A 27,312-nucleotide genomic window follows, 5' to 3' on the forward strand; every position below is an offset into this window, starting at 1 on the left:
ATGAGTATTTAAAGAATGAAATTCACCTACTTTCTTTTTAAAACAAAACAAAGCACCAAAACACAAAAAGACCAGATAGAAAAGCTAACCCCAAATTCCCTAATTGTCTGACAAAATGGAACTAGCTAAGTAAAATTCAAAACATAGTAGTTTAGAGAGGAGCTTAGGGTAGAAGCCCACGAAACTGAGCTTTTGCCTTTTCTTCTAGCAGCTGAGCTTTATGTTGTATCAGCATAATTTCTAGCAAACTCTGCTATGTTAAACTTCATATCTTTTTGCTGCATTAGATTCCAAATTCATGAGGGAATAGAGCACAAGTGAGAAATTACGGCAAGAGGCAAATATATTCAAAGGAGATATTTTGGAGACAGTCGGTTATTACATTGTCATAATATGACAAAATGAATGGGTGAAGATGAAGAGTGATTTTCTTCTTGAAAAGACAAATGGAGACACCCAAAGACCTCTCAGATTCTGTCAGGGAATGCTTTTATTATAGTCATCCAGTCTGGATATCTTATCCTTAGGAGGCATTTCTGTGGAGCCAGGGGTACATTAGAAGTGAAGGGGGGTTTAAATTGTGACCTTCAAACTAACATTTTTAAAGGAATTTTCCACAGGGATTGCTTGGCATAGTTTCAGACTGGAAGCTTGGGGTGGGAGATACAAGTCTGTCTCTGGATGCCCCTCTGGGTGAAGAGAGCTACTGTATGAACTATAAGGAAGGGAATGATCAAGACTGTGTATAGAAGGGGGTGGCATCTTCTTCCCATACAGCAAAATGCTTTGCTGACCAATATGAACTTCTCTCTTTGAGGCAGGATGTGCTGTGCTTTATGGTGTGTACTCCAGTATTGTCTGCTCCATTAAGAAGTCTGAACCCGTGAAAAAAGGAGAAGGCTGTAGGAGTCTCAGAAAAGAGCACAAGAGCTGAGAACACGTACTGGCATATGGGGATTTCCTGTTCTCCTTGGGAAGCTGGCCTTCACACTGTCAACATCCTTTCTTATTTTTGGAGTTACTGACCGCTAGTCATGGTAGTCATAGTCTGCAAAAGAAAAATCTCCTCAGGATTTTTTTTTGTATTTTGTATTTTTTTAAATATTCTGCTATTCCAAATAAAAGGGAGAGCAGAGAACCCCAGAGAAACCTAAACCTCTCTGTGCTGGTAGAATCATCATCATAAAAAAAAAAAAAAAAAAAAAAAAAGGCACCTCTGTTTTATACACCATATTCCATCAAAAGAGAGTGATGGTTTTGCACAGCTCCAACTGAGAAGCTATATTCTTCAGAGTGATGTTGCAGCCATTTACCTAGCAACAAATTAAGATGTCTTGGAATGCTTTCACTGAGCAAATCAAAGACAGTGCTGTGGGGGGGCTCCTGACTGCAGGTATTTATTTTGATTAATTAGCCACTTTGGGAAGAAAGCCCTCCTGGACAGTGTTTTGAAAGTCTGTCTGTGGCCAGCTGAGCCAACAGTTGTGTGGGGATCTGCTCTGAATTTGTTCATTCACTTCTCAGCTCAGCAGAGGGTGGGATTGATGCAGAGCCATGGTACCTATGGCAAGAGAAAGTGTTATGTCAAACCACTCCTCTAGGGATGAGGGAGATCCTCTTAGTCCGAATTCTTTAAAAAGTGCCCACACCCCAGCTCCTGTTATATCTAAGCAGGCTGAGGGATCAGTAGGCAGCTGGGAGGGAGAGGTCTGGCAGATGTGGGCATCTGAATGATTAGTAGAGGAAAACTGGGAAATGTTTCCTTCCAGATGGCCACTGTCTTTATCCCTTTCCTCTTAGAAGGAAGTAGGAGCAATGAAAGTGTTGTCTGGATCAGGGCACCTGTTTTCAAGCAGAAGTCCTTGGTAACGTTGCAATGTACTTCACTCCTGGTTTTTGTTTCTGGTGGAAGCAGTGATGCTGTTTGTGGTCAGATAACCGTGGTAACCTATCAATGTAAAAGAGGAAAACAATTCCCTCCACTCACCCAAGACCTCCTCCAGCAAATAAATGGTTGAATTGACTTTCAGATTATTTAGTCCTACTATGAAGACCTATTTGCTGAAGATACTTAGACATTCCTAGGCAAAGGCACTGCAGCCAGCCTTGCAGTGGCAAAAACCTGAAGAGATTGTGATAGGAGTGCCTGTGATAGGAATGGTCCACCAGGTAAGGGAAGGGGGAGGGGTAGCATGACCCACAGTGTTCCTTTTTTGTTACGCTTTCTTATTTTTAAATAAAAAAATAAATCACTGCTTAATCATTTTACCTAGAACTCCCTTCCTGCCAAAGTAATACAACTCTACTGATAAAGTGGCTGCATTAGTCAGCCAAAGCCTCCCTGCCTGGTGTTCTTGCTTGATCAGAGACATTTTCTTCCAACACATCACTCCTGAAAATGACAGTAATTGTTCCTGTCTTGGCTTAAAAATAAAAATGGTGGATGGGAAAAAGAAAAAAAAAAGTCATGATGCCTGCCAGATGGTACTTAGTTTATCTGCAAGTGCTCTTTGGGTTTTTGGACCATGTATAAAGTCCTTTTTCCCTATGTTCATCCTTTCTCATTGTAAAACTGATTGAAATGGTCTTGCAGGAAAAGTTCAGCATTAGGGTTTGAATACTTCCACTCCTAACTTTCAATTGCACTCTTAGCTCAGCACCAATGCCACATAAACAATTCAGGGTGGACTCTAATTGGCATCAAATTACCTTTAAACTAGTCTGACAGTGCAAATGGGGCCTTAAAGACAGCTTGAGTGTAATTTACATCTGCTTGAAAGCCTCTTTATCCTTCCAGAGTTTTATGAAGGAACTTCTGTGTAAGTGAGAATTTGGCCTTTCTTTTCCTTCATGAAGCCTGTGTGTGGTTATTTTTTTTTCCTCTGTAAACAGTGTTTTGATACTGTGTTGTTTAAATCTAAAATTCTTAAAAGGAAAAGGTTTTTAATGCATATTTATAACCACCTGAGTAATGGATGGTTTTTGCATGATAAGTTTTTTGTTTTATTTCCAAACAGCTGCAGTTAAAACTGTGTCAGTTCTCTCCTTTGGATTTGCACAGGATGCGGTACTTTTGTAGCTAAAGGACAACCCAAAATGTTTAGAAGGACTTTCTAACTCTTTGTGCAATCCTAGAAATAAATGTTATTGAAGTATGACTTATTCAAGCGTCCAGCGCGCTTCAAAGGTGTCTCTTAAACCACAAGAGACTGTATGCTTATGCACACGTTTTTCCTGTACAGATGGATTAGCTGCAGTTGCTGTGTGAAGGCCTTCATAATATTCCCCTTGCTGAATAGTCGTCAGACTTCTGTCTGGCTGCTGTTCAGCTGATGTGCTTCTGAGCTTTTGGTTGCAGCAGGTTGCTGCATTGTGTTTTCTTGGTCTCTTGGGAAGATTTTGAACTCTCGGGCTCTTTATCTGGTTTTCTTTCATGGAAATAGTGCCTCACAGCACTGCTCTCGTGAGCTACCTGGACCAGCGCTGAAACTCTCTGATTCCCTAAGAAGCCTAAGCCTTTCCCAAAGCTGAAATCCTGTGGGGAAATCTTGTTTACCATCAGTTTCTTTTGGGTACTGTATAGTGGCAGCAAACAGATACGTTTTGTAAAGTTTCAAAATCAATCAATCTATGCTGTAGTCAGCATGAGAAACACTGTGTCCTAGGCAAGAAATCACTAACTTGTATATATTTTTCCTGTCTTGTTTCCATCATGGTTTTTAAGCAGTCTTTAGGCTGAGGTATAACTCCTCTAGGAAGTCAGGAAACCTTTGCCTCTTCCCAGTCCCCATGCCACACTGCTCCTTTTTGAATAAATTATTATTATTTTTAGTTATAAATACCTTTAAAAGCTGATGTCTCTTTGGGCTTACAGGCAATCAAATTCCCTGCCAAAATATCCCTTGTCTGGTTATAATGGAGCTTCTTTCTCAAGTATTGAAATGTAAGGCTGGTATGTTAACTATCTTTTTGCTCAGCATCAAAATTGTCAAGTTCAAAAATGACAGAAAAATATTCTTCTATTTGGTGCAAGATTTTTTTTTTTTTTCTTTTTCCTGCTGCAATATATGAGCTGTAGTTCAATGTGAAGGTAAAAATCAGCATAAAAAGAAAACAAGATCAAGGTTATCACCTGACAGATATACCCAAGAGTCTTGCTACGGAACACCATTACTCAGCTTTATGTTCAGGCAGATTCCCATGGCAGATTTTACAGTGTGTTCTCATGAAAGTGGGCATTTTTTGCCTGAACACAGCTTTTCCTATATGCAGTGGTAAGAAAAAAAATCATTCTGTTGTGCACCAGTGTAATAATAGGTTCCAAAGTCAGTGGGCATCCCTTACTAGGGCTTGGTGCAGGTTTTTGGCCCAGCTGATGAAAGTTTGTTTGTAAGAGTCAGACTATTTAATGCAAGGTCCTGTTTCAGTGAACACAGAAGTTATTTTCTTGTATAGAAGTTCAAGCAAGTCTTTCTAGTGGACATTTTGCTTTGTTGTGGACATTTTTGTTTGCTAGTCTTTTGACTCTCATACTCATGTAGAGCTGTTTGTTTCTGTGTGGTTTTTGTTTGTTTTGTTTTTGTTTGTTTGTTTTTCTCAGCATCTAGGAAATCCCTCCACCAACAAGGCTTTTTTCCATTTACTTTTCTTTTTCATTAAGAATTCATTCTCCAGTAGTTGCTTCCAGTACTTGTAGGTGCATAAAATACATGAAGTAACATTTAATTGCTCTTTCCACTCAGCTTAGCTTCAAAGAGAAATGTTTAAGCATCACCAGCTTTGGTAAGACTTGAGACTTTCTGTAAATCAAAGACCTGCAAGCTTGCATTCATTCCAACAAAGCATTATTAATTTTTAAATTTAATTTCTCTATTTTGTAGGTAATTTGGCAAACATATTTTAAAGTGTTTTTTTGTTTGTTTGTTTCCCCCTGTAACTTTAAAAGCAGAATAAATATTAGGACGAAGAGTCGACCCCACGCCTCAGGACTGCCTCCACTAAGAAAGAGAGAAGGGTGATTGTTGTAGGTGACTGTATTTGTCAACCTGACCCTACCCATAGGGAAGCCTGCTGCCTCCCTGGGGCCAGGGTCAGGGACATTACCAGAAAACTTCCTAATCTGGTTCACCCCTCTGACTACTATCCTCTTTCGATAGTCCAGGTTGGCAGAGATGATATAGAAGAGAGAAGCCTGAAGGCTATCAAACGGGACTTTAGGAGACCGGGACGATAGTAGGTGGAGTGGGAGTACAGATCGTGTTTTCCTCCATCCCTACAGTGCCAGGGAGGGGTGAAGAGAGGACTTGGAAAGCCCACCTCATAAAAAGGTGGCTCAGAAGCTGGTGCCAACACAGAAATTTTGGTGGTTTTTTTTTTGGCCATGGGGCGCTTCACTCGGCATCTGGCCTGCTAACTGCAGATGGGTCCCACTTGTTTCACAGGGGAAAACAGACACTAGCACAGGAGCTGGCAGAGCTCACTGAGAAGGCTTTAAACTAGGTAGGAAGGGGGACGGGGACAGGAGGGAATAAGGCTTGTTAGAGGTGTGCCAGGGGAACAGTGTCAGGATCAGGGGAGCAGGCAATCGCCCAGCTGAAGTGCATCTACACTAATGCGTGCAGCATGGGCAACAAACAGGAGGAGCTGGAAAGCTGGAAGCCATAGTGCAGCAGGCTAGCTATGACTTGGTTGTCATCACTGAAACATGGTGGGACCACTCCCATGACTGGAGTGCTGCAATTACTGCCTATAGGCTCTTCAGAAGGGACAGGCAGCACAGAAGGGGTGGTGGTGTGGCTCTCTATATTAGAGAGTGTTTTGATGTTGTAGAGCTCGAGGCTGAGTCTGGGAATGCTAAGGTTGAGTCCCTATAGGTTAGGATCGGTGGGAAGGTCAACAAGGCAGGCATCCTGGTGGGGGTCTGTTACAGACTGCCAAACCAGGATGAGGAGATGGATGACGAATTCTACAGGCAGCTGGCAGTTTGTGAAATCATTGGCTCTTGTCCTCGTGGGGGACTTCAACTTCCCAGGCATATCCTGGACATGCAATACAGCTCAGAGGAAGCAGTCTAGGAGGTTTCTGGAGAGCGTGGAAGATAGTTTCCTGACACAGCTGGTTAGTGAGCCTACCAGGGGAGGTGTCCTGCTGGACCTTCTGTTCACAAACAGAGAAGGACTGGTGGGAGATGTGGTGGTCGGGAGCTGTCTTGGGCAGAGTGACCACGAAATGGTAGAGATCTCTATTCTTGGTGAAGTCAGGAGGGGGACCAGTGAAACCACTGTCTTGGAATTCTGGAGGGCAGACTTTGAGCTGTTCAGGACACTGGTTGGCAGAGTCCCTTGGGAGGCAGTTCTGAAGGGACGAGGAGTCCAGGAAGGCTGGGCACTCCTCAAGAAGGAAATCTTAAAGGCTCAGGAGCGGTCTTTCCCCATGTGCCCAAAGACGAGCCGGTGTGGAAGAAGACCAGCCTGGCTGAGCAGAGAGTTGTGGCTAGAGCTTAGGAAAAAAGAGGGTTTATGATCTTTGGAAAAGAAGGCAGGCCACTCAGAAGGATTATAAGGATGTTGTAAGGATGTGTAGGGACAAAATTAGAAAGGCCAAGGCTCATCTGGAGCTCAATCTGGCTACTGCTGTTAAAGAGAACAGAAAATGTTTTTATAAATACATTAACACCAAAAGGAGGACTAAGGAGAATCTCCATCCTTTACTGGATGCGGGGGGAAACTTAGTGACGAGAGATGAAGAAAAGGCTGAGGTGCTTAATGCCTTCTTTGCCTCAGTCTTTAGCAGCAAGACCGGTTGTTCTCTAGATACCTATTGCCCTGAGCTGGTGGAGGGGGATGGGGAGCAGGATGTGGCCCTCACAATCCATGAGGAAATGTTTGGTGACCTGCTACAGTACTTGGATATACGCAAGTCGATGGGGCCAGGTGGGATCCACCCGAGGGTACTGAGAGAACTGGCGGAGGAGCTGGCCAAGCCGCTTTCCATCATTTATCGGCAGTCCTGGCTATCGGGGGAGGTCCCAGTTGACTGGTGGCTAGCAAATGTGACGCCCATCTACAAGAAGGGCCGGAAGGTTGACTCAGGAAACTATAGACCTGTTAGTTTGACCTCAGTGCCAGGGAAGCTCATGGAGCAGATTATCTTGAGTGTCATCACACGGCACTTGCAGGGCAACCAGACAATCAGGCCCAGTCAGCATGGGTTTATGGAAGGCAGGTCCTGCTTGATGAACCTGATCTCCTTTTATGACAAACTGATGCGCTTAGTGGATGAGGGAAAGGCTGTGGATGTGGTCTACCTTGATTTCAGTAAGGCTTTTGACACTGTTTCCCACAGCATTCTCCTCAAGAAACTGGCTGCTCTTGGCCTGGACTGGCGTATGCTTTGTTGGGTTAGAAACTGGCTGGGTAGCCAGGCCCAAAGAGTTGTGGTGAATGGAATTAAATCCAGTTAGAGGCCAGCCACTAGTGGTGTCCCCCAGGGGGTACTGGGGACAATTCTCTTTAAGTTCTTTATCAATGATCTGGATGAGGGGATCAAGTGCACCCTCAGTAAGTTTGCAGATGACACCAAGTTAGGTGCGTGTGTCGATCTGCTCGAGGGTAGGAAGGCTCTGCAGGAGGATCTGGATAAGCTGGACCGATGGGCCGAGGCCAACGGTATGAAGTTCAACAAGGCTGTATAATTTAGAAGCTTGGTTTTTATAGTCATCTTGGAAGGCAAGTAGTCCACAGACCACCTTCAGCCAGCCAGGGTTGAAGATTGTGGCTAGAGTAGAAAAAGGGTCAGTTCTGTACGTTTCTAGGAAAGTTATGTTATTGTCAGTTTTTCGTATTAGATTTGGTCTTTACTGGATTGTACAAAGCTGTTACAAGCAAATTGTTGTTTTATAGAGAAAACAATGTATTTCTGAATGATAATCTATATAGACTTCACACTCACTTGAAAGCTTAGCTTTCTGAGTGATTGAAATATGTTATTATTGATTTCTATGAAATTGGTGTGAAATTAAGAATAAGAGCTTGTTTTATCTTTTTTTTTTTTTTTTTTTTTGTATTGCTGATCTTTAATAGCTCAGAAGAATCCAGCTGTGTAAAAAGAACACCCTTCTAGTCTGGGTCTGCTTTCAACTTCTCAATGTGTAAAACAGTAATTACTTTAAATTTCTGGTTCTATGAATTTCACATAGTCCTCTACAGTAATAAAGAGCTGGAAATGTTCTGGAAGCTAATGATAGGCCAAGTTAAGTTTAATAACTGTCAAGAAATTTGATGATGTCACCTTCAGCTGCAGTTTCTTTATCATTATCAGCTCAGCAAGGTTTGAGTGAGGCAGTATTTGAGGAGGTGATCCTTAAGAGTTCCCTTGAGCAAATCTAGCAGGAAATGGTGTTGCACACTAAGATTCAAACTGAGGAGGACTGACAGAAAAGCCCTAACATCTAATATATTTATTAGCTTCCTCTAACCAGAAAGGAATACCCAGTACTGCAATGTGGACGGTGTATTAATTCCACGTTCTGTGTCTTAGAATGAAACGGATTGTTGTAGGCATTGTCTGACTGAAGTTTCTGCAAGGTTGTGATCCCTTCAGATCATCAGCTATCTTACTGTGTCTTTTGAAAGAGCTGAAGATTTTATCAGCCCTAACTTTGTTACATGTTGGAATTAGAGGAGGTAAATCCCAACAGATTTCCCCATGTGCTTAAATGCATAATTCCTTATTTATTATTATACACTGTTCAGATACATGCTTAGCCTCCTGTTTTTTAAACCCATTTTAAGACATATTATCATAAATAATACTTTGCTCTCACACAGTGCATTTAATTCATATACCTCAAACTGGCAGCATTTTATTCATGGCTGTGACAACTCCTTCGTGTGGTATACTTTAAAGCAGTTTTCAATAATTCTGCTCCCTCCAGTGACACGCCTTACACCATCACTGAAGAATTCCCTGGAGATGGTGAAAGCTTCAAAGAAGCCACGCGATTTTATCAGTATTTGCTGGGGCTTAGTTTGTATAATATCAGCAGTTGCAACTATGATCAGGGAAGGGTCAAATCAAGTGTGCAGTATGACTGTTAAAATCTGGAAGATGTTTATGGTATCACAGTCTCACTAACAATTATTTATCTAACTTGCTAAATATCCTGAGCATTGCCTGGTACCAGGAGTATCATCCTCATTTTAAGGAGTACTTAAAAGGAGGATGCCCCATTTTGCCCATTTTTGGCTGTTTTTGCAGGTGATCAGGCATATCTCCTGGCATAATGCACTCCTGAAGGATCCCCTCTCTGTCTTATTTCAGCTCTTAATTTAGGTACTGCAAGCTGGGAGGTCATTTCCCATAAAACTTCTATTGTCTGTGGAGGGTGATGCACAACAGGAGCTATTGCAGGAGTTCCCAGTTGCTTTCCCTGGAGGATTACTTCTCTCCTGGCCATCCAGGCAGCTCTGTAAGACCACCTTCCTCTAGGTATCTCAGAGCATCTGAAGTTATTGGGTACAAATACTTCACTCCTTTGTTCTCTTCCCAGTGTTTAACGACTGGTTTTGCAGTGCTAAATTGTAATGCTGCCAACACATAAGCAGAACCAGGGAACAACTGTGGCTTGGTAGGTTAATTCTATGAATAGGAAACAAAAATGTTTATTACAGCTCTGTGATCTTAAAATTTATTTTTAGAATAGGAAATAAAAATAGCTGTTTCCAACAGAAACAGTGGGTGCTAACATGGAAATAGCATGAATGAGACATACCACAGGAAATGTATTATTATGTGGATGTGCTGGTAGGTGATTTTTGTTTCTCAAGCTGCACTAGTTTGCAGAATTACCAGAGTTCAATTAGCAGCCTTTTTAACCTGGCTTTTTTTTTTTTTTTTTTTTTCCTTTTAGTGCTTTATTCATTTGTAACAGTTCAATATTTAATTTGTGAGTCAAATGTATGTTTTGTTATGTTTATATTTTTAATGCAGCACCTTTTGTAAGTTGACCCAGAAAGGTGGTTAGAACCAGGTGTCTAAATTCACCCCAAGTTGCTGCTGTCTAGCAGCTGTTACATACCTAAACTGAATTTCTGTCTGTCCACATCCTAGCAGGTAAGGTGTCTCTGTCAAGATCCATCACCCCAGTCAGTGATTTACATTTGCTGGCAGAGTTTCAGCAGAGTTTCAGCAGAGTGCTTGGTGACGCTGCAGAGATGGGACAGAAGCTGTCTGTAGGGGTGTACTGGTACAGAGGGTTGAACTTTGCAAAGAAGGCAGCCCAGGGTGTCTAGCACTGTGATGGGCTAGTTATATGGATGGAACACTTGAGTCTCCAGTCTTGTCAAGCTGTCACATTTCATCAGCAATAAATCTGCTTGCTAAATAAATGAAAAAGGTAATAAAACATTTCTATTAGTCATGACAAATGCTTGTCTCAGGAAAAGCTGAGGAAAAAAAAAAAGACTTCATTTAAATATTTATTAAATCAAGTCTTTTTTGAGGCTTTTTTAAGACCTGAAGGTATGTTATGATATAAAAAAATTGCATAATTCATATTATATATTACACGAGTGGTGCAGTGTTGCTCAGAAGAAATAAAATCATTCTTATTTTAATGTTTCTAATTTTAAGGTAGCCTGGCATTGCATGTTAACAATGTTTTTGTCCAATTTCTCATTCAACTCTCTTGTCAATACCATCTGCTTGCTTGTTTTAACCACTTCTTTTACAACCAGGTGATTTTTGGTATCTTCACTCTCCTTCTGAATATGCCCAGCAGTCCCATCTGAATTTATTGGTTTAGTGTGCTAAGCAATATTCATAAGTGTATGCAAATGTGAGCCCTGTTCTGAAAAACCTTTCCCCATTTCTAGTTCAATAGCTTCCAAACCTTCCAGTGTTGTGGCTTATTTTACAGTAGTCTAATCTACTTTTTATGCCTGTTGGTTTTGTTTATCTGTAATGTATTCATTTATGCAATAGGTTCTACTCTAACAAAACACTTAAAATTAAGTTTGAAGATAGGCTTGGTGACCAGAAGGTGATTAGCTCAAAGCTAAGTACCTGCCTAAATGCTTCGCTGGATTGGATGCTTAGAAAATATAGGAAAAGATTGGTTTCATTTTGTTGAATGTGTTTTAGAGCTGTTTTATCCTAATATCACCAGACCAACCTCTGGTTACAAGTACTCAGTGTAGAAGATTGCTAAGCTTTTGTTTTGACTTCACAATTTTCTAGATCTTGTTCCTGTCTTTTCTGAGCTCTAACCTTAGCTAGCAGCTCTGGTTTGCATGAGAAGGTGCATCTTTGTCTCTTAACAAGTAATTTCAGGGCAACTGTGTCTTAAAATACTGGATGTAGATGGCAATGAAAAGCTGATGTCACCAATTCATTTGACTTCTGCAGATGTGAGGAGAGCAGAATAATTACACAATCCTAGACTGCAGCAGCCCACCCAATAACAGTGTCTCTGAGATCCAATATGTGATTAAGGTGGAAAAAGATGAAATGAATGGCACAAGGTCCACATTCTGCTCTTGTATTAATTTGTGCAGAGCCAGTATTAGAAATATTAGAAATGTTGGGAAGGAAAAAAAAAAAAAAAAGCTATATCCCACTGAAAATGAAATTTGAGGAAAAGATATGTATGTATTTTTCCAGTTCATTATCTTACCCACTGGTGTTTGTCTTTTTCCATTCCTCAAAGCAGTGTGCCTTAGCCCCCAGCAGATGCCAGGGGATTTACAGGACTTAGTTTAACTTACGATCATTGTAAAACAGCTCTAAATCCAATGTTACAAGAATTACCTGTGATTGCAGCTCCTGCTTTCCTGAATCAGAAATTAGCTGGACTGGGTTTTTTCTTTTCCCATTGCTGTGAGACCAGGGCATTAGGCATTGCTGAGACCACTAAAAGCCACACACAACTCCAGGTGTTTTCAAAGAAAGGGACATTTGTTGAGTCGTCTTTGCATGCCCTTCTTCTTCTGCAGTGTTTAGCTTGGATGTGTTGTCACTTCTGGAACTGTAACAAGCTCCTCATGAAATTCACAATGTGTAGTTCCTGTGTGTTACTTTTCAGGGGCAAGACTATACCATGGGTTTCTTTCCCCCTTGTTCCTCCCTGCTTGAGTTTTTGGCTCCTTTATCAAGGATGGTACTTGAGCAAATGCTTCACTTGATTGCGCTGCCTAGACTTGAGGGTAGAAATGGAGTTAGGCACACTTGAAAAGGCATGAACTGAGGCAAATGTTTAAAGCTTTCTTTGCATCTTCTTTGCATCAGCAAACCAAGTAACTGCTTTCCCAGAAAGACTAGTCGTAATTATTTTTACTATAAATATTAGGGAAATAAATATAAATATATGGGAAACCCTGGCTGCATGTACAGACTGGGCGATGAGACGCTGGAGAGCAGCCTAGAAGAGAGGGATCTGGGGGTCGTGGTAGACAGCAAGTTGAATATGAGCCAGCAGTGTGCCCTGGCAGCCAGGAGGGCCAATCGTATCCTGGGGTGCATCAAGCACGGCATCGCTAGTAGGTCAAGGGAGGTGATTGTCCCGCTCTACTCTGCGCTGGTGCGGCCTCACCTCGAGTACTGTGTGCAGTTCTGGGCACCACAGTATAAAAAGGACATGAAACTGTTGGAGAGTGTCCAGAGGAGGGCTACGAAGATGGTGAAAGGCCTGGAGGGGAAGACGTACGAGGAACGGCTGAGGTCACTGGGCCTGTTCAGCCTGGAGAAGAGGAGGCTGAGGGGGGACCTCATCGCAGTCTACAACTTCCTCGTAAGGGGTTGTCAAGAGGCAGGAGACCTTTTCTCCATTAACACTAGTGACAGGACCCACGGGAACGGGGTTAAGCTGAGGCAGGGGAAATTTAGGCTGGACGTCAGGAGGGGGTTCTTCACAGAGAGGGTGGTTGCACACTGGAACAGGCTCCCCAGGGAAGTGGTCACTGCACCGAGCCTGTCTGAATTTAAGAAGAGATTGGACTGTGCACTTAGTCACATGGTCTGAACTTTTGGGTAGACCTGTGCGGTGTCAAGAGTTGGACTTGATGATCCTTAAGGGTCCCTTCCAACTCAGGATATTCTATGATTCTATGATTCTATGATTATAAAGAGAAAGAGAAAAAAAAAGATGGTTACTTGCTATCTACCAATAGCATTACTATATGAGTGCAGCCTATTCCCAGGGCAATACAGAGTCCCAGGCTCTTGCCCAGCTTCTTCTTTCTCCTGAGCTTGAGAGAAACAGGTGCAGGCAGTAAGTAGACCTGGGCTCTATGCACAGCCCTGCCTTGCCTTGCTGTGAGCCCTTGTTTACTTTTCCTCTGTCTCTCTTTCCTTCTCTGTCCCTTTACATTACAAGGGGTGGGGACTGACTCTGTGTTTGACCCTGCCTATCCAACTGGCAGGACTTGCTGTCCAGCTGGAGCATCAACATGTTCTTGTAATACAAATAAATAATAAGAAAGCTCTATTTTGCCCCTCAGTCATCTGTGACTTGGGACTCTGTGTATTTGACACTGACTGACCACTTCACCATCACTATGAATGGATTTTTAGGTTCCTTGTGTTTGACATAGATGTCGTCAATTAAGGCTCAGGTGCCAGGGTCTCAGGCCCACCCTGTGAACATTGTTGAAAATTCCCTAAAGTGCTTCAAGGCCATAATTCAGACAGCAGCATGAAGTTCCAGGGCAGCATTGGAAACACTGCCTTGATGTCCATATAGCATTGGGCAACATGGGCAGCCTTCCTTCTGCCTTCCCCATGTGTCAGTCCAGGGTCCTCATCAATTTTGGTAGTATATGAGTGCTCAAGTGGATTGGGGCATTTGTCTTAATCCAGACATACTGTGAGGTGTGTTCTCAGCTGCGAGGCTACATGCAGAATACTTTCTGCCTAACATTAGTTTTCTGTTTGTTTTTTACAGCACTTTTACAGGCAGTCATAGCTGGTGATCTGCTGAAGGTAAGCACAGAGCACTGAGTGTCCACGTTTTCACAGCTATTTGCAGGTCTGATATACTGTAAATTATATCACACCTCTTCTCAGAACATAAATAGACTGCTGTAGGGACTGCTGGCAAATGCCATTTTACAGCCTTTCCAGGAAACCTTGAATATTAGGGGAACACATCAGTCAGGTGAGGTGTGAAATTTGAGTGAATAGGATCTGGTGTTAGGCAGCACCTTTCAGCCCAGGATCCACAGTGCACTGTATGGGGCAATGTGTCAGTTACTAACAGGGAAATTACTATACTAGTAGATGTCGCACTGAACAGGGTAGTTCTGGTGCAGCTTTACATGGTAAATGATATTTTATTGTAGTGACATTGGTGGCCAAGCCACTAGAGTAGTTAGAGACATCTTAACTTCTTCCTACATACCGACAGGATCAGGTAGAGTGAAACTCAGTTTAGTGTCTTATGGTCTGATGGACATCTCAAAACACATAAGGTCTTGGTATTGTCAGTTTTTGGTACCCTGCTTTGGGAGGAAAAGGTACCCATGTAAAAAAGTTTTGTTCCCAAAGTCTGACATTTATTCAGGCTGTGTTTTTCAGTAGCCAAGTCAGGGTTTGCAAACATGCTTCAGAATTTGGATGAAGGCTGTGATTAATGATTGCAATATTATCTGGGAAAAGCCAGCTTGGAGCCATTTGTAAAAATGACAGTACTGTTAGGCCAACTCTTTGTGTGCAGGTGCACCTTCCATACCTCCTCCTCAGCTGTGGTGGCTGCAGAACCTAGGGAGCATTCCTCAAACAAGCAGTCATAAAAATATTGTCCAGTTTCTGCTTTTTGAAAGCTTTTTGCCCGCGTTTGCTTTGACAGGGAAATTTCTTCCCTTCATTCACATGCCTTACATCATAAATAATGCCCCACTGTGACAAGCTACTCCCTCTTTTCTGCATTAATCTGTACTGGAAACGCCCCAAAGTCTGCAGCAATTCTGAGAGCTAACCAGTGGGTGTTCCCTGTCCCTTCTTACACTGGGTAGTGTTTCCCTCTCAGAGGGCCCTAGGCAAGGTGGAGTGTGTGAGAAGGGAGATCTGGGGCAGTTCAACTCCAGCTCCCTGTGGATTTCTGAGTTTTCTGGTTTATTCAGAAAGTGCTTGCCTTGGGTATGCCTCCCTAAGTGAGAAAAAAAAATGGAATTTTCAGCAGATGAACCAACATTTTCAATCAAATATGTATATTTTTAAACATCCCAACAACTTCGCTGGACATGGGTTTGCAAGCATTGCTAGCGAGCAGTAACTCACTGCTTGTAGAGCAGCAATGCCTCATTATTCAGGAAATATGACCTGGTCTTATTAACCCATATAGTTGTCAATATTTCCAGTTTCAGATATTTTTCATTGAGGTCTAAAAGCTGACTTGAAAGTAATATTATATTTCATTGCATTGCATTGTTGTACTGATTTCCTATAAAAATTAATAAATGATTTGCCTACATATTCGTTTTTCTGCTTCTCCTTCCTTATCCTTTTTCTCTGTGTGTGTGCATATTTTTGTTTGTTTGTTTGTTTTCCAGTTCATAGAATGCTGTAAAAAAGGAGCCAATTTGTTAATCCAAGGACCCGACCATGGCTCCTTGCTGCACCACGCTGCCAAGACTGGGCACGGCGAGATTGTGAAATATATCCTGGAGCATGGTGAGTCACAGTGGGCAAACCCACAGAGAGCTGTACTTCAGCCAAGTGTCAGTAGGTAAAATTGCACAGCACAGCATGGCTGGGAGTGCCCACACTCCTTGTGGTTACCCTCAGCCAAATGCCCATCTGCAGCATGTGTGAGCAAGAGGCTTGGAATTTATCAGCTGTGGCAGCTATGACTCCAGATAAAGGGAAGCTAAAGCAATTATGCTTTTTGAGGAGAATAGGTATTTGCACAGTTGCATCAGTTGTAAGGCTGTGAAGACCCAGTGTGATGCTCTAGCTTGATCTCTGGCATGGGAATCCTCTGAACTAATTTGTTTTTCAATTAGAGCATCTGTTACAAGAAGCATCTAATCTCTATTAAAACATTTATAGCGATGGAGAGCCCCTGCTATCATAGATATTATTTCAGTATTTAATAATATTCTGCTTAGGAAACCGTGCATTTGACTAAATTTGCCTTTTTTCCTCTCCAACCTTCCAATGTTATGTCTTGGTTAAATTCAAGATTTGTAACAAAAATTATGATGTCTATTTTAAGTATATATATTTGTAGTCTATGACCTTGCCATGTTGGACTCTTTTTATCTTTGTCAGTAACAGGATTGCAGGCATGCTTACATGGGCTATACAACAATTTGTGTGTGTACATATGTTTGAGGCAGTAGTACACCCAGTAGAGTCTCTGTCTGTTGGAACTGCAGCAATCTTGTTCAACGGTTGCTGGAGAATGATACAGACAGTAACAGTGTCACTGCTCTGAATGCAGAGCTACAGTCCAGTGATCATCCTCTTGTTCTGCAGGATATGATTTTGAGTTCTTTAACCATTCTTGTAAGTATTCTCTGATCCCTCTCCAAAATATCAATGGCTATTCTGACTTTTGGGTGTCAGAATCAGATATATTAATTCATCAGAAGTCTTAGCACTAAACACAGAGACTGTCTCTGACAAATGGAATGTGTTAGCTAATGCTTGAAAGTTACTGCAGAAACTGTACAGGGAGGAGAAAAAAACACTCCTCATAGTAAAGGAAGAGGCAATAATCCATCTGTTAATGTTTGTTTTAATTGGGGTGGGATGTAACTTCATTTTGACTCCTAACATTTAGGTGTTTACATACAGGTGTCATGTAGTCTATAGGTCTAAGTACCCATACTGTCAAGAGTTGGACTAATTCATTTGTCCATGTATGACAGAGGTACTAGAGAAGACCTGTCTTCTTTCAGTGTCAGATGGAAGTGAGATGAGCTTCTTTAATAGAGCACTCTTCTAGTGTGAACAGCTAAAGGGAGATCCTAGGCAAAGTAGACATTGGAACCCAGCAAGTGATCCAGATTACAGCTACCTGTGTGCTTCATTCATTTAGCTAACCATAACTGTCTAATGTAATTTGCCCCTGAACATCCAGGACATCTGCATGGGTCTACAAGGTAACATACAAGGCCTGTCGGAGGCTCATATCCTCCTGGACTGGTAGCTGGAGGCCAGGAAAACATCCGTGTCATTGCAAATGCAAACCGAGGCTTGCCCTTCAAGAGATCAAATGGCACAAAACAACAACAACAAAAAGCATGTGCAACTGAACTATGCCCCAGATATTTGGCTGAGGGGGATCTGAATTGCCCTTTTTTATGTGTAGGTACCTCCATAAGAGTAGATATGCGTAGTTGGCCTTATATCCAAACACTAGCTGTTTTTCTTGCAAGTTGTAACAAGTCTTAGTATTACTAACTAGTATTATTAACTCTACCTCTTAACTCCTCTGGATTATCTCATTAGTCACACACAGTTCATATATGTGCCTCTAAATTCAGTAAATAGGTGTAATTACACATACATTGTTTTACTGTTTCTGGTTTCTTCTCTCAGTGCACATGGCCTGTGCCACTTCACTGTCATGGATGCCTCTCCGGGATTTTTTTTAGGTTCATATGCCTTAGTTTACAGACTGACCCAGTTACCATTCCTTTGGTGAAGGTTTAGAATGAGATCATTTAAGCTGGTAAGGATGTGAGTAGGATATCCATGGGAATTTTTGAAGTGAATAGAGAAATGTGAGGGATTACGGACTGCTAGACAAAGACAAACCAGAAGGTTGAGCAAATGTCAGCTCAGTTCCTCTTTCCCCCCCTCTATCCCCAGGGATGGCAGGAAGCTTTTGCGGCTTTCCAGACACACATCTTCTGGGCTTCTCCAAATGCATTGTTTATTTAACATTCTCTAGGGATCAGAGAGTGCATGGGACAATGCTCTAATAGAGAAAGGCCTTCTCTCTTCTCCTACCAAGCAATTAACGAAACTCATTTCTACCCTGCGTACTTCTCAGTTACAAACGAGCTCTCTTGCTGAATCATCATCATCATGTCCTTGTTTTTCTGTTGTGTTCTCTGGCACCTGGCATCTTCTCAACATTAATTAGTGCATGAGACCCAATCCAACGCTACTAATATCTGAGTCTTTCCCTGTATCTAGCTTCTCATTTTTGCTGATACCCACCCCTGATAAAAATGGATCTTACTCTTGTTCTGGCAATTACCTCCGCCCACTCGTATTTCCCCCATAGTTTGTCTGCTTTCCATACATGGCTGGGGATTATTAACATTAATGGGAGTTCCACAGCAAAATACCCTCCAGCACACAGCACAGAAAACCTATTATTAATCACAGGGAAAATCTTCTGAATATATTTTAAAGTAATAAAAAACGGCAAGACAAAACCCACCATACCAAGAGTTTTAGCTACCTAGTGTGAAGCTACTGGCATGAATCAAATGTGGTAAAGGGGTGGGAAATTCTCTCCCCTTGCCCCTTCCCCAACAAACACACCGCATCTATAAGACTGGGATTATGAAGGAGGAAAAATGGTGTTGTGATGTTGAGGCTGTCCTTTTTGGTGATGGCTTTACGCCTTCTGCAAACATGCAGGGAAATTAATACAAGAGGTTATTTTGTGATCTCAATCAGAATGATTTCAGATGTTAAGGGGAGGAAAATAACCCTTCTTAAGTTAGAAAAAAGCAGAGATGAGTCACACAAACAGACTGCTGTGCAGTGTTGCCAGATACTTATCAGAGCACTAGCACAAGCCTGGAATAGAAGCTGAAGCACCGATGTAGTAGGTGGTGGAACGACAGCTGCTTACTGCTGCAGGAATGGTCATGCTGGTTGCTGTTCCTCCAGTTTCTCTTTATCCTTTGTGTACAAAGGGCAGAAACACAGACCTAAATGTTGTTCAAGAGGGCCTTCATAAATCAGGGGTCCTTTGCTTCTATTGGGAAGGTCACCTTTTAAGATCTGTCTGTAGCTAGGCGAAGAAACACTTAGCAAGAAGCTGAGGGCCAAACTCAGTAGGTATCAGAACCACATCTGCTTATGGCTGCAGTCAGCAACTGTCTCACAACCCAATGCTTACACATTATAAAAGAGTTAACTGTTTACTTGCTTAACACGATCAGAAGTAGGGAAGGCTTAAGAAGCTCAGTTAGAAAAACAATCTCCTAATCAACATCTGTATTTGGAATCAAACTTGACTTGGAATCTTCATCTGCCAGTTCTGAACTATTTATGGTTTATAACCATTATTCAAGACAAAAAATTCAAGGTTTATCTCCTCCTTCTTTTCTCTTCTTCTCTAGAGGCTCAAAAGACAAGCAAGAATTCTGTTAGTTTTAAACAGAATAGAGGAAAATTACTTACAGTTGCTTAGGATTTTGTGTTGGAAACTTCTGGTGGAATAGTCAGTCGGTAGAGCATCTCATCCTGAACATTTCTGTGACCTCAGATCTCAGTGTCCTTGCTCCACTGGACAGCATCCTCCAGTAAGCAAGAAGATGCTTTTGTTACTTTTTTGTTATGATCGGAAGGCAAATTCTTCTGTGACAGAGATGTATGTCAGGGACAAAATTTGGATAGCCATCAGAAAGTAACACTGTAGGAGAGTGAGTATGCCTGACATTCACTACTATCTCTAGATTTGCAGAGTGTTTTATGGTGGGAGGACATTTGTGAGTGGCCTAAGTAGAAAACAGCTCAATTTTCCTAGAAGGCACAAGGTATAAAATAGTCTATTTTATTTTCTAAATTTACCAAATTTGAGGTTAACATGGGTGAGAGACTGTTCAAATGAAAGGTATGATCCCATAATCAGACTACACTACATGTTACAATGGAAATTCAAAGCCAAAAGACACTAGTAGTACAAAACGGACACTATTAATCTTCATTTCAGGTAAAAATGAGGAGTGCAGAGCTGGGGAAAGACCTGAAATAGTTCTGCCTTTTCATACTACTGCTATTTTAAAAATATTCCCTCTTGACTGTAAGGAACCAAATCCATTTTTGTCCCACAGATAAAAACTTTAATCAAAGTATTGACTAAAGAGGTTTTTGACAAATAAACACCCAGAAATGCTGCTAATGGAAGACATTGCTGTTTAAAATAAATTCACTTCTTCCTCAGTTCTACAAGGGAGGGACTGACAGGACAAGGGACTCCAGGGGTTAATAGCTATGGGTCTCCTGGGGGTAGCTGTAACCACCTCCATTGGAGAGGGCAGGGTGTGCTGCAGGCCTGGAGGCCTTTCATACCGCATGGTGCTGTATATTTTGGAAATGCTTCAGAAATATGGTCATTTTGCCTCTCTTTTATGTTGTAGTGAGCTCAGCTAAAGGGCAGCTGCTTTTGAGCATCTCCTTCCCTTCCCTCCTCCCATCCCCAGCTTAGGCTGCTCTGCCTCCTGAGAAATTGGAGAGGGGTTTTGGTGGAGTGAAAGACGGCACAAGGAGAGAAGGAAAAAAGTTAATAATTCTACACAGACAGTCTATCAGAGATGTTAAGGAAAGAAAGTGATCTCAGCTGGGCTTCCCCTCAGTGCGTCATGCTTTTCAGCTCCTTTCATGCGAATTTCTCCCCCCGCGTCCCCATCCTGACATTCTTTAGTCCCCAAGTCTCTCTCTTTCTCTCTCTTTTTATTTTTTTCTCCCTCCACCTCTCCACACATTTCTATCTTTTGTTTTTATTTCCCCCCCTGCTGTTTTCCCTGATAGAAATCTCACTCATGCATTTCCCTTCCGGATTTCTATGGGGTTATTTTGTCCTCTCTCTCTCTGCGCCTTGGTCCCCTTTTCTTTCTTTGCCTCTTGTCCTAGAGTAAAACAGCCGCCTCCCTGCTGGGTCAGGATGACAGTGCCGTTAGCTTTCCCAGTGCCAGCCCTTCCCACATCTGTGCAGCTTTTGTCCCAGGGCAGAGGGGGATTTGGAATGGTCGGTTGGCAGCGCCAGGGAGACTGATCTAAAAATGAGGTCCAAAAGAGAGGGGAAAGGGACTTAGGAGGAGGGCGTGAGATGGTTTAAGAGAAACACAAGTGAAAATAAAATAAAGAAGTGTGGGGCACAGATCAGACTGTGTGTGAGTTGGAACCATCTAATTTCAGAGATAGAGCAGAGGGAATGAAATGAATGAATTCCGGATGTTGCTGCAAATTGAGTAACCCCAATATCTAGTCCTCAAGTATGTCTGGGATGGAACTGGGTTGCTCCCATGAGATGCTTTATTTGGAACAGTTTGCTGGAGAGTCCTCTTTTTATGTGGCACCTGCTTAGGTTTGTACTTATGGACTGCCCACTCAGTCCTCAACACTCGGTTCCTCTGACCTAGTGTTGCTGTTTCTTCCTCTTCCTGACCAGTTTTCCTTTATCCTTGGTTTTCCATCTCATCAGACCTACTCTGCTCCAGCTCTTCTGTCCTCTCAGATCATATTCTTCTAACTTATCTCCCTCTTTGCTCCTAATGTTTTAACCTTTTTTTTTTTTTTTTTTTCTTTCTGTTTTTCTCCACTTACCAGGGTAAGTACCTCTATGCTCAGTGCAGCTAGTCCAGACGCCATGCTCCACAATTGCATCACAACCTTCATTGTCCCACCTGTGAACAGGAATAGACTATTATTAACTTAACACTGCAGGTCATTCCTTGTTACCCGCCTCTGGGATGTGGTGTTGTAGTAAGCCGTGGGGAATCACATTTATTTTTGAACAATGGGATTTTTTTTAGAATGCACTGTGTTTTTAAAAAGGAGAGAGGCTAATGAGCTTGGAGAACTGCCATAGTAGGCATGCAGGTGCAATGTGCCCTGGGGACTAGGCATGCTACTTTTTTGAACCACCTCTTTCACAGAATGGTGGAACATGAAGGGAAGGAGCTATCTGCAGTTCCAGGAGCCATGGCAGCCAGCTCCCCCAACAATACTGCCTGTATATGTTGTAAAAGGAGTGAGGGAGAGACAGACAGCACCGATCCACTTCAACACATGTTCAATGAAATAAGTGAAGAGAAGTTGTGTGTTGGCCTTTGTAAGTAAATAGTGTGAAATTCCTCAGTTTCAGGTGAGATTTGCTGTAAGCCTGAGGACCCTTGAGTTTAAAAGTCAAAGTGTGATGAAGAGAAATATTCATGAACAGGAAGTAAAATTCCTATAAAGTTTCACTGTTCCCCTTGCTAACTGCCCCATAACATCTGGCGCTATGCTTCAGAGCAGTGGAGAAGAGAATAATAACACAGACTGCAAAGGGAAAAGTACTTCTTGTTTCGAATGCAATCCAGATCCTAGCTTTTCCATATCGTTGTGATTCAGTGATGGAATTTACTGCTATAAACATCTGCCTGCAGTGAATATCAGGAACAAAAGGACATTAATGTAAATGAATTATTTTGTCCCACTTAACAAAAATCTTTTCTATTTTTCTTAATCTTACTTTCCTGATCATTGCTGACCAGTAGAGTACAGGATTTGCATATCAATATAAAGACCGCTGGGAATATTCCACCCTGATCTACATTCTGTATAGTGCTATTAAATGAAGTAGCACAGGGATGTCATTCACGACAGAATTTGGCTAATTTCAACTTCCTAATGACATTTTCCGTCTAATGCTAACAATAGATTTTAACTTGTTATATATCCAGGTTTCCAGTATATCAGCATTTTCAATGCGCTGTACTTATGCGAACCACTTAATTGACCAAGGTGAAGAGTGAGAAAATAAAATCCATGAATATTCATTCCCAGTATAATTTAGAGGCTGCTCCTCTCTGATGCTGACACTCCAGCAGTGACTGTGCATTCAGAATTTTGCTAGTGCAAGGGCTTGTGCAAACATTACCTTGAAGTTTAGCATATTTGTGCTAATTGAGCTTTCAGTTGGTTTCTTTTACATATTTGCACTGAATATTTTTCCTGATAGTCATGCTCCTAAAGTCATGCAAACAAATGCTACGTGACATACTTGACTGTCTTTTTTGCAGGTCCATCTGAATTACTGGACATGACTGACAGCGAAACGTAAGTACAATCTACCCTACCTCCTCACAATACATGTGTTACAGTAGCAGACCTCTCTCGTTTTTCATAATGGCACATCTCTTCAAAAACAATCAATCATAAACCCCCCAAACACAATCAACAGCAGCATCACATGTGGCTTTCTGGCCTAAAGCAAATGTTTCTTGAGCTCCAAAAAGGCTTTCCTGTCTATTGCTTCCCATTCCTCATTAGTCTTTCTAGAGAGATAAGTCCTGCATTGTGCTTCAGTATTTCCAGAATCTAGTAGCTGAGGGACCAACATGAAGGATTAATTTCAAAATTCAAGACTTAACTTTTCTTGCTCAATGCCTCTTCTTTAGTCCCTTTTTGGTTCATCCAGAATGCTCTGCCTTAGCTGTCCTAAAGGGCCACAGCTTGTGCAAAGATTTCTCTCAAGTACTTAGAACCTCACTCATCTCTGATATTATTTAAAAAGCCTTTACTTTCCAATTCCCAACTGTTCAATATCTTGTTGTATAATCACGATATCACAAAGAGTATGGGAGGGATCCATGAATAATCCTGGAAAGCATATGGAATATGTGGGAAAAAAACAGCCTTTCTCATAGGGGTTTAACCTATAATTCCCCATCTCACAGTTGTCCTTAGCTAATGAAAAATGCCAGTAGGGTTCAGCACAGGGTCTGTGGGCAATCCACGGGTGAGGGAGTCTAGATGGACTGCCTGCTTCTCCTCATGCAGTTGTAATAGCACAGACAGTGAAATAAAGTTCAAGTGAACTTTCACTCAAGTGAAGCTGTGAGGGCTTCCCTTTACAAAGGTTCCTCTACTCCTAACTCTTGAAAAGGGAAGGTTCAAGCCGTATCTGCCAGCATGAATTTGTCTTTTGATCCTCAGTGTGAAATCAGGTAGCACCCCATTCTGAATTTAGCTCTCATGCAGCAGAGAGAGATTCATTGCAATGTTGCCTATTAATATTTCAACTTGCCCTGTCAAGGATTGAGACTGAAATTCCTTTCTGGTCAGGTATGTGCAAGATTTGCCCTACTAAAGGCAATTCTTGTCATTTATTATCTTAGGGGATATGTAACAGCTGTTCTTGTTTGACACTAGTCTTATGGACACCTCTTGCAACCCACGCAAAGCATACCTCCTCTTCTTTCTAAGCTGAATAGACTTTTTTAACCTTGTTAGCACAGCCAGTCTCAGAATCCTGTTACATGTAGCTCCTCTCTGAGTTGACGAGCTTAGCAATAAACCTGCACCCACTACACAGCATTCTGTTTTGAAAAGCATATGTTAAAGCTTCACCAGTAGCTTACTAGTCCAACAGTAGAGAACAAAGCCACAAAACTCCTCTCATATATCCATGAGAGCCAGGTGTCAGAACCGGGGCAGCAAATGTAGCTGTCATGGCTTTGAGGGGCATGATTTTTCTAGTATGCCTCCAAGAAAGAGGCTCAGGTAAGAAATAGTAGGAAGAAAAAAATGCTATTACAGTTTAGCCTACTGTGAAATAAGGTCTCTGGTTTGCCTTTGCAGCAGTTAACAGAACTGCTGGTTGCATGGGAATGGGATGTTCAGCCCTCTGAATACAAAAAAACTGTGCATGTTTCTTTCCCACTCTTTGGAAGTTCTCCATCTGCAATTTGCGCATTACAAGCTTTCTTTACTGAATCAAAGGATGTAGATGCTAAAGGAGAGAGGGTACAGGTCCACCTCTGCTGGCAAAATGCAACTTTGCAGAAATACATCATCTATTCACAGCACTTCATACCTGATAAATGTACATTGGTGTGATGCATCTCACTGCTGGTTTCTGTACTTTGGTCTAGGGGTGAGACGGCGTTACATAAGGCGGCCTGCCAGCGCCATCGTGCCATCTGCCAGCTCCTGGTGGATGCGGGAGCGTCACTGAGAAAGACAGACTCCAAGGTAACCCAGCCCAGTCGACCAGTTATAAAACACTGCAGCCAAGCGAGACTGATCAGCATCCGTCCCTGCTGTGTGCATGATTGAGGCTTCCTTGTGTGTGCCAAGAGCAGCTCTTTTTTACGCAAGCTATTTTTATTTAGAAAACTGTATTGATTGAAACAAGTACAAGAGACTTCAGTTCAGTCCTCAACATGGGTCATCTTCACTATAGTGAGAGCCTGGCCTCAAACTATTCAGTGTGTTGGGTGTGAATGAGGCATCTCCATGGCACAGCAGCATCCTTCTCCTGTGTGGTCAAAAGAGAAGCCCGTGGGCAGGGACCACCTGGGGGAGTCTTGGTTTTTGATTGCATAGTGTCTGTGAGGCTTGATTGTTGTGGCTGACTTGCTTTGTGAGGATGGCTAACCATCTTCTATTGCCCTCACTTGCCCCCGTGTTCATTAATGCGAAGCTAACCACAACCCTCTCTCCATGTAAGCTTAGCAGAGGAAGACGTCTGGGAAAAAATAAATCCTAGGAATAGCCTGTCAGTACAACAATCTGATCACCTGGGAACATGGTACAGAAGCTGCCCCTCTGGCATTTCTAAACATGAGACCTGTGACCAGTATCTGAAAGTTGGTTGGATGTCTGGGTTCTAGAGTCAGAAGCAGTTTCACTGCAACGAGACAAAAATTTCCATGTTATGCTGTATGGAGTAGCCTATAAACCAGAGAGAGATCATTGCGTTTTCATATAAGAGTACTATACATTGTAAAAGATAATTTCTGCAACATCTGAAATCCAGATACATGGCTTCTGACCTGTTAATTTTCATCTATACAGAAATCCAGGAAGCAAGAATGGTTTTGTGGAGATAAAATAATGTGTTTTCAATATTTTTGATGGTTTATGATCAAGACTGTTTGTCCAATTCTACAGTAATCTTAAGGTAGCTCAGATAACAGAATAGCAAAGTGATATACTGAAAAATTAAAAAAAAAATTACATGAGACAGAATGAACCACATTGAGCTCATCTCAATGTTAGGACTCTTACTCTCCACATCCTTAGTAAAATTGTGTGTAGTCTGTGAAGTATGCTTTTCAAGTGTTATCTACAGTACTTTCCATTATATTCATTCACAGAGGGACTATAGCCCTTGAGTGAAAACTCAGATCCTTCCAGCATGTGAGTCCGTCTGTGTGATGTAACAAATAGCATGTCCTCACAGAGCTGAATTATTTGTCCTAAACCACACAATGATTTTGAAAATCTTCAGAATCTCATGACTCTCATAGAAAAAATTGATTTGACACCAACTTTATTTGTTGGGTAAATAAGTACATTCTCCAGATGTACTTCTGTACTTCCAGTAGTAATTTCTCTGGGTCTCACTTTCATCTGTTCTAAATATCTTGGCACAAGACTTTTTCTTCATGTTTCTTTGTTTTAGGGTAAGACCCCTCGTGACAGGGCTCAGCAAGCTGGTGACCCAGATCTGGCCTCCTACTTGGAGAGTCGACAGAATTACCAAATGGTTCCCCATGAGGATCTGGAGACAGCAGTCTGATGTCTGAAAGCAGCAAAGAGGATCCTTGGAAATAGCAAGGCTGCACCTGAGCACTTGGGCATTGTGTGAGGAAGAAGCTGATGGAATCAACGTGTCTCTTGCTCTCGTGGAAAATATCTGAGGACATGCCACCAGTTTCTAAGGGCTACTGAGTCTTGCCACGGAACAGTTAGGTTCCATAAGTTAGCCCATGATGGATGAGGTGGGACACTCAAAGGTCTGTGGAATCCATGGGCCACGGAAATTTACCTTTATTGCTTCCAGCAAGTAGCATGAACTTCTCCCATGTTCATCTGTACAATTTATTAAAAAAACATGAAAAAGAGAAAAGAGAAGTTGGTGTGGGGGAACCAAACTAACTGGGACATGAAAACACCAAGCCAGGCCCTCCTCCATCCCTACATTTTCTTGCATACCTTTAATTCTCCCATTCATCTCACTTGTCATCAGTTAAATAGTACCTGTTATCTCTGTGTTTTCACAAATGGTCGGGTAGTAGCAAAAATTTTGAGGAGCTCTGGATGCCCTTAGGGAAAAAAACATTTTTACCTGCTGTGTTTCCTCCCTTACTGTCCTATCAGAAGCTGCTTCCTCAGTGTTCAATCACTGGGGAGTTTTTTCACTGTTGGAGAGAATTCTGCCTATTGCCTTGTTTTCTAGGGTGTGGGACACAAATTTACAGCAGTAACAAAATCTAACCTCCTCATTGTTGCTGGGTATGTGGGTACGGTATCCTCATGAGACGGGCATTTGAATGGAAAGGAGTTATATGGGATATAAAGCGTTGTATGACAGAGCAGAAATCTACCCCTAAGGTTTCTTGCATCACCGTT

At 42.0% G+C, this 27,312-nt stretch overlaps 1 protein-coding gene across 6 annotated transcripts in view; it reads left to right on the plus strand.

The window, feature by feature from the left end:
• Positions 1–26,809, plus strand: part of DGKI (diacylglycerol kinase iota) — a 217,036-nt gene extending 190,227 nt beyond the window's left edge. For all 6 annotated transcript variants that reach the window (XM_035343056.1, XM_035343065.1, XM_035343080.1 and 3 more), the window contains 5 exons: positions 13,940–13,977; positions 15,546–15,666; positions 22,974–23,010; positions 24,828–24,927; positions 26,363–26,809. In XM_035343056.1, the coding sequence (XP_035198947.1) occupies positions 13,940–13,977; positions 15,546–15,666; positions 22,974–23,010; positions 24,828–24,927; positions 26,363–26,479 (413 nt within the window). In that variant the 3' untranslated portion in view covers positions 26,480–26,809. The remainder of the gene's footprint in view (positions 1–13,939; positions 13,978–15,545; positions 15,667–22,973; positions 23,011–24,827; positions 24,928–26,362) is intronic.
• Positions 26,810–27,312: the final 503 nt, after the last annotated feature.

This window comes from Oxyura jamaicensis, chromosome 1 (assembly GCF_011077185.1).
Source record: "Oxyura jamaicensis isolate SHBP4307 breed ruddy duck chromosome 1, BPBGC_Ojam_1.0, whole genome shotgun sequence".
In the NCBI taxonomy this organism is placed as follows: domain Eukaryota; kingdom Metazoa; phylum Chordata; class Aves; order Anseriformes; family Anatidae; genus Oxyura; species Oxyura jamaicensis.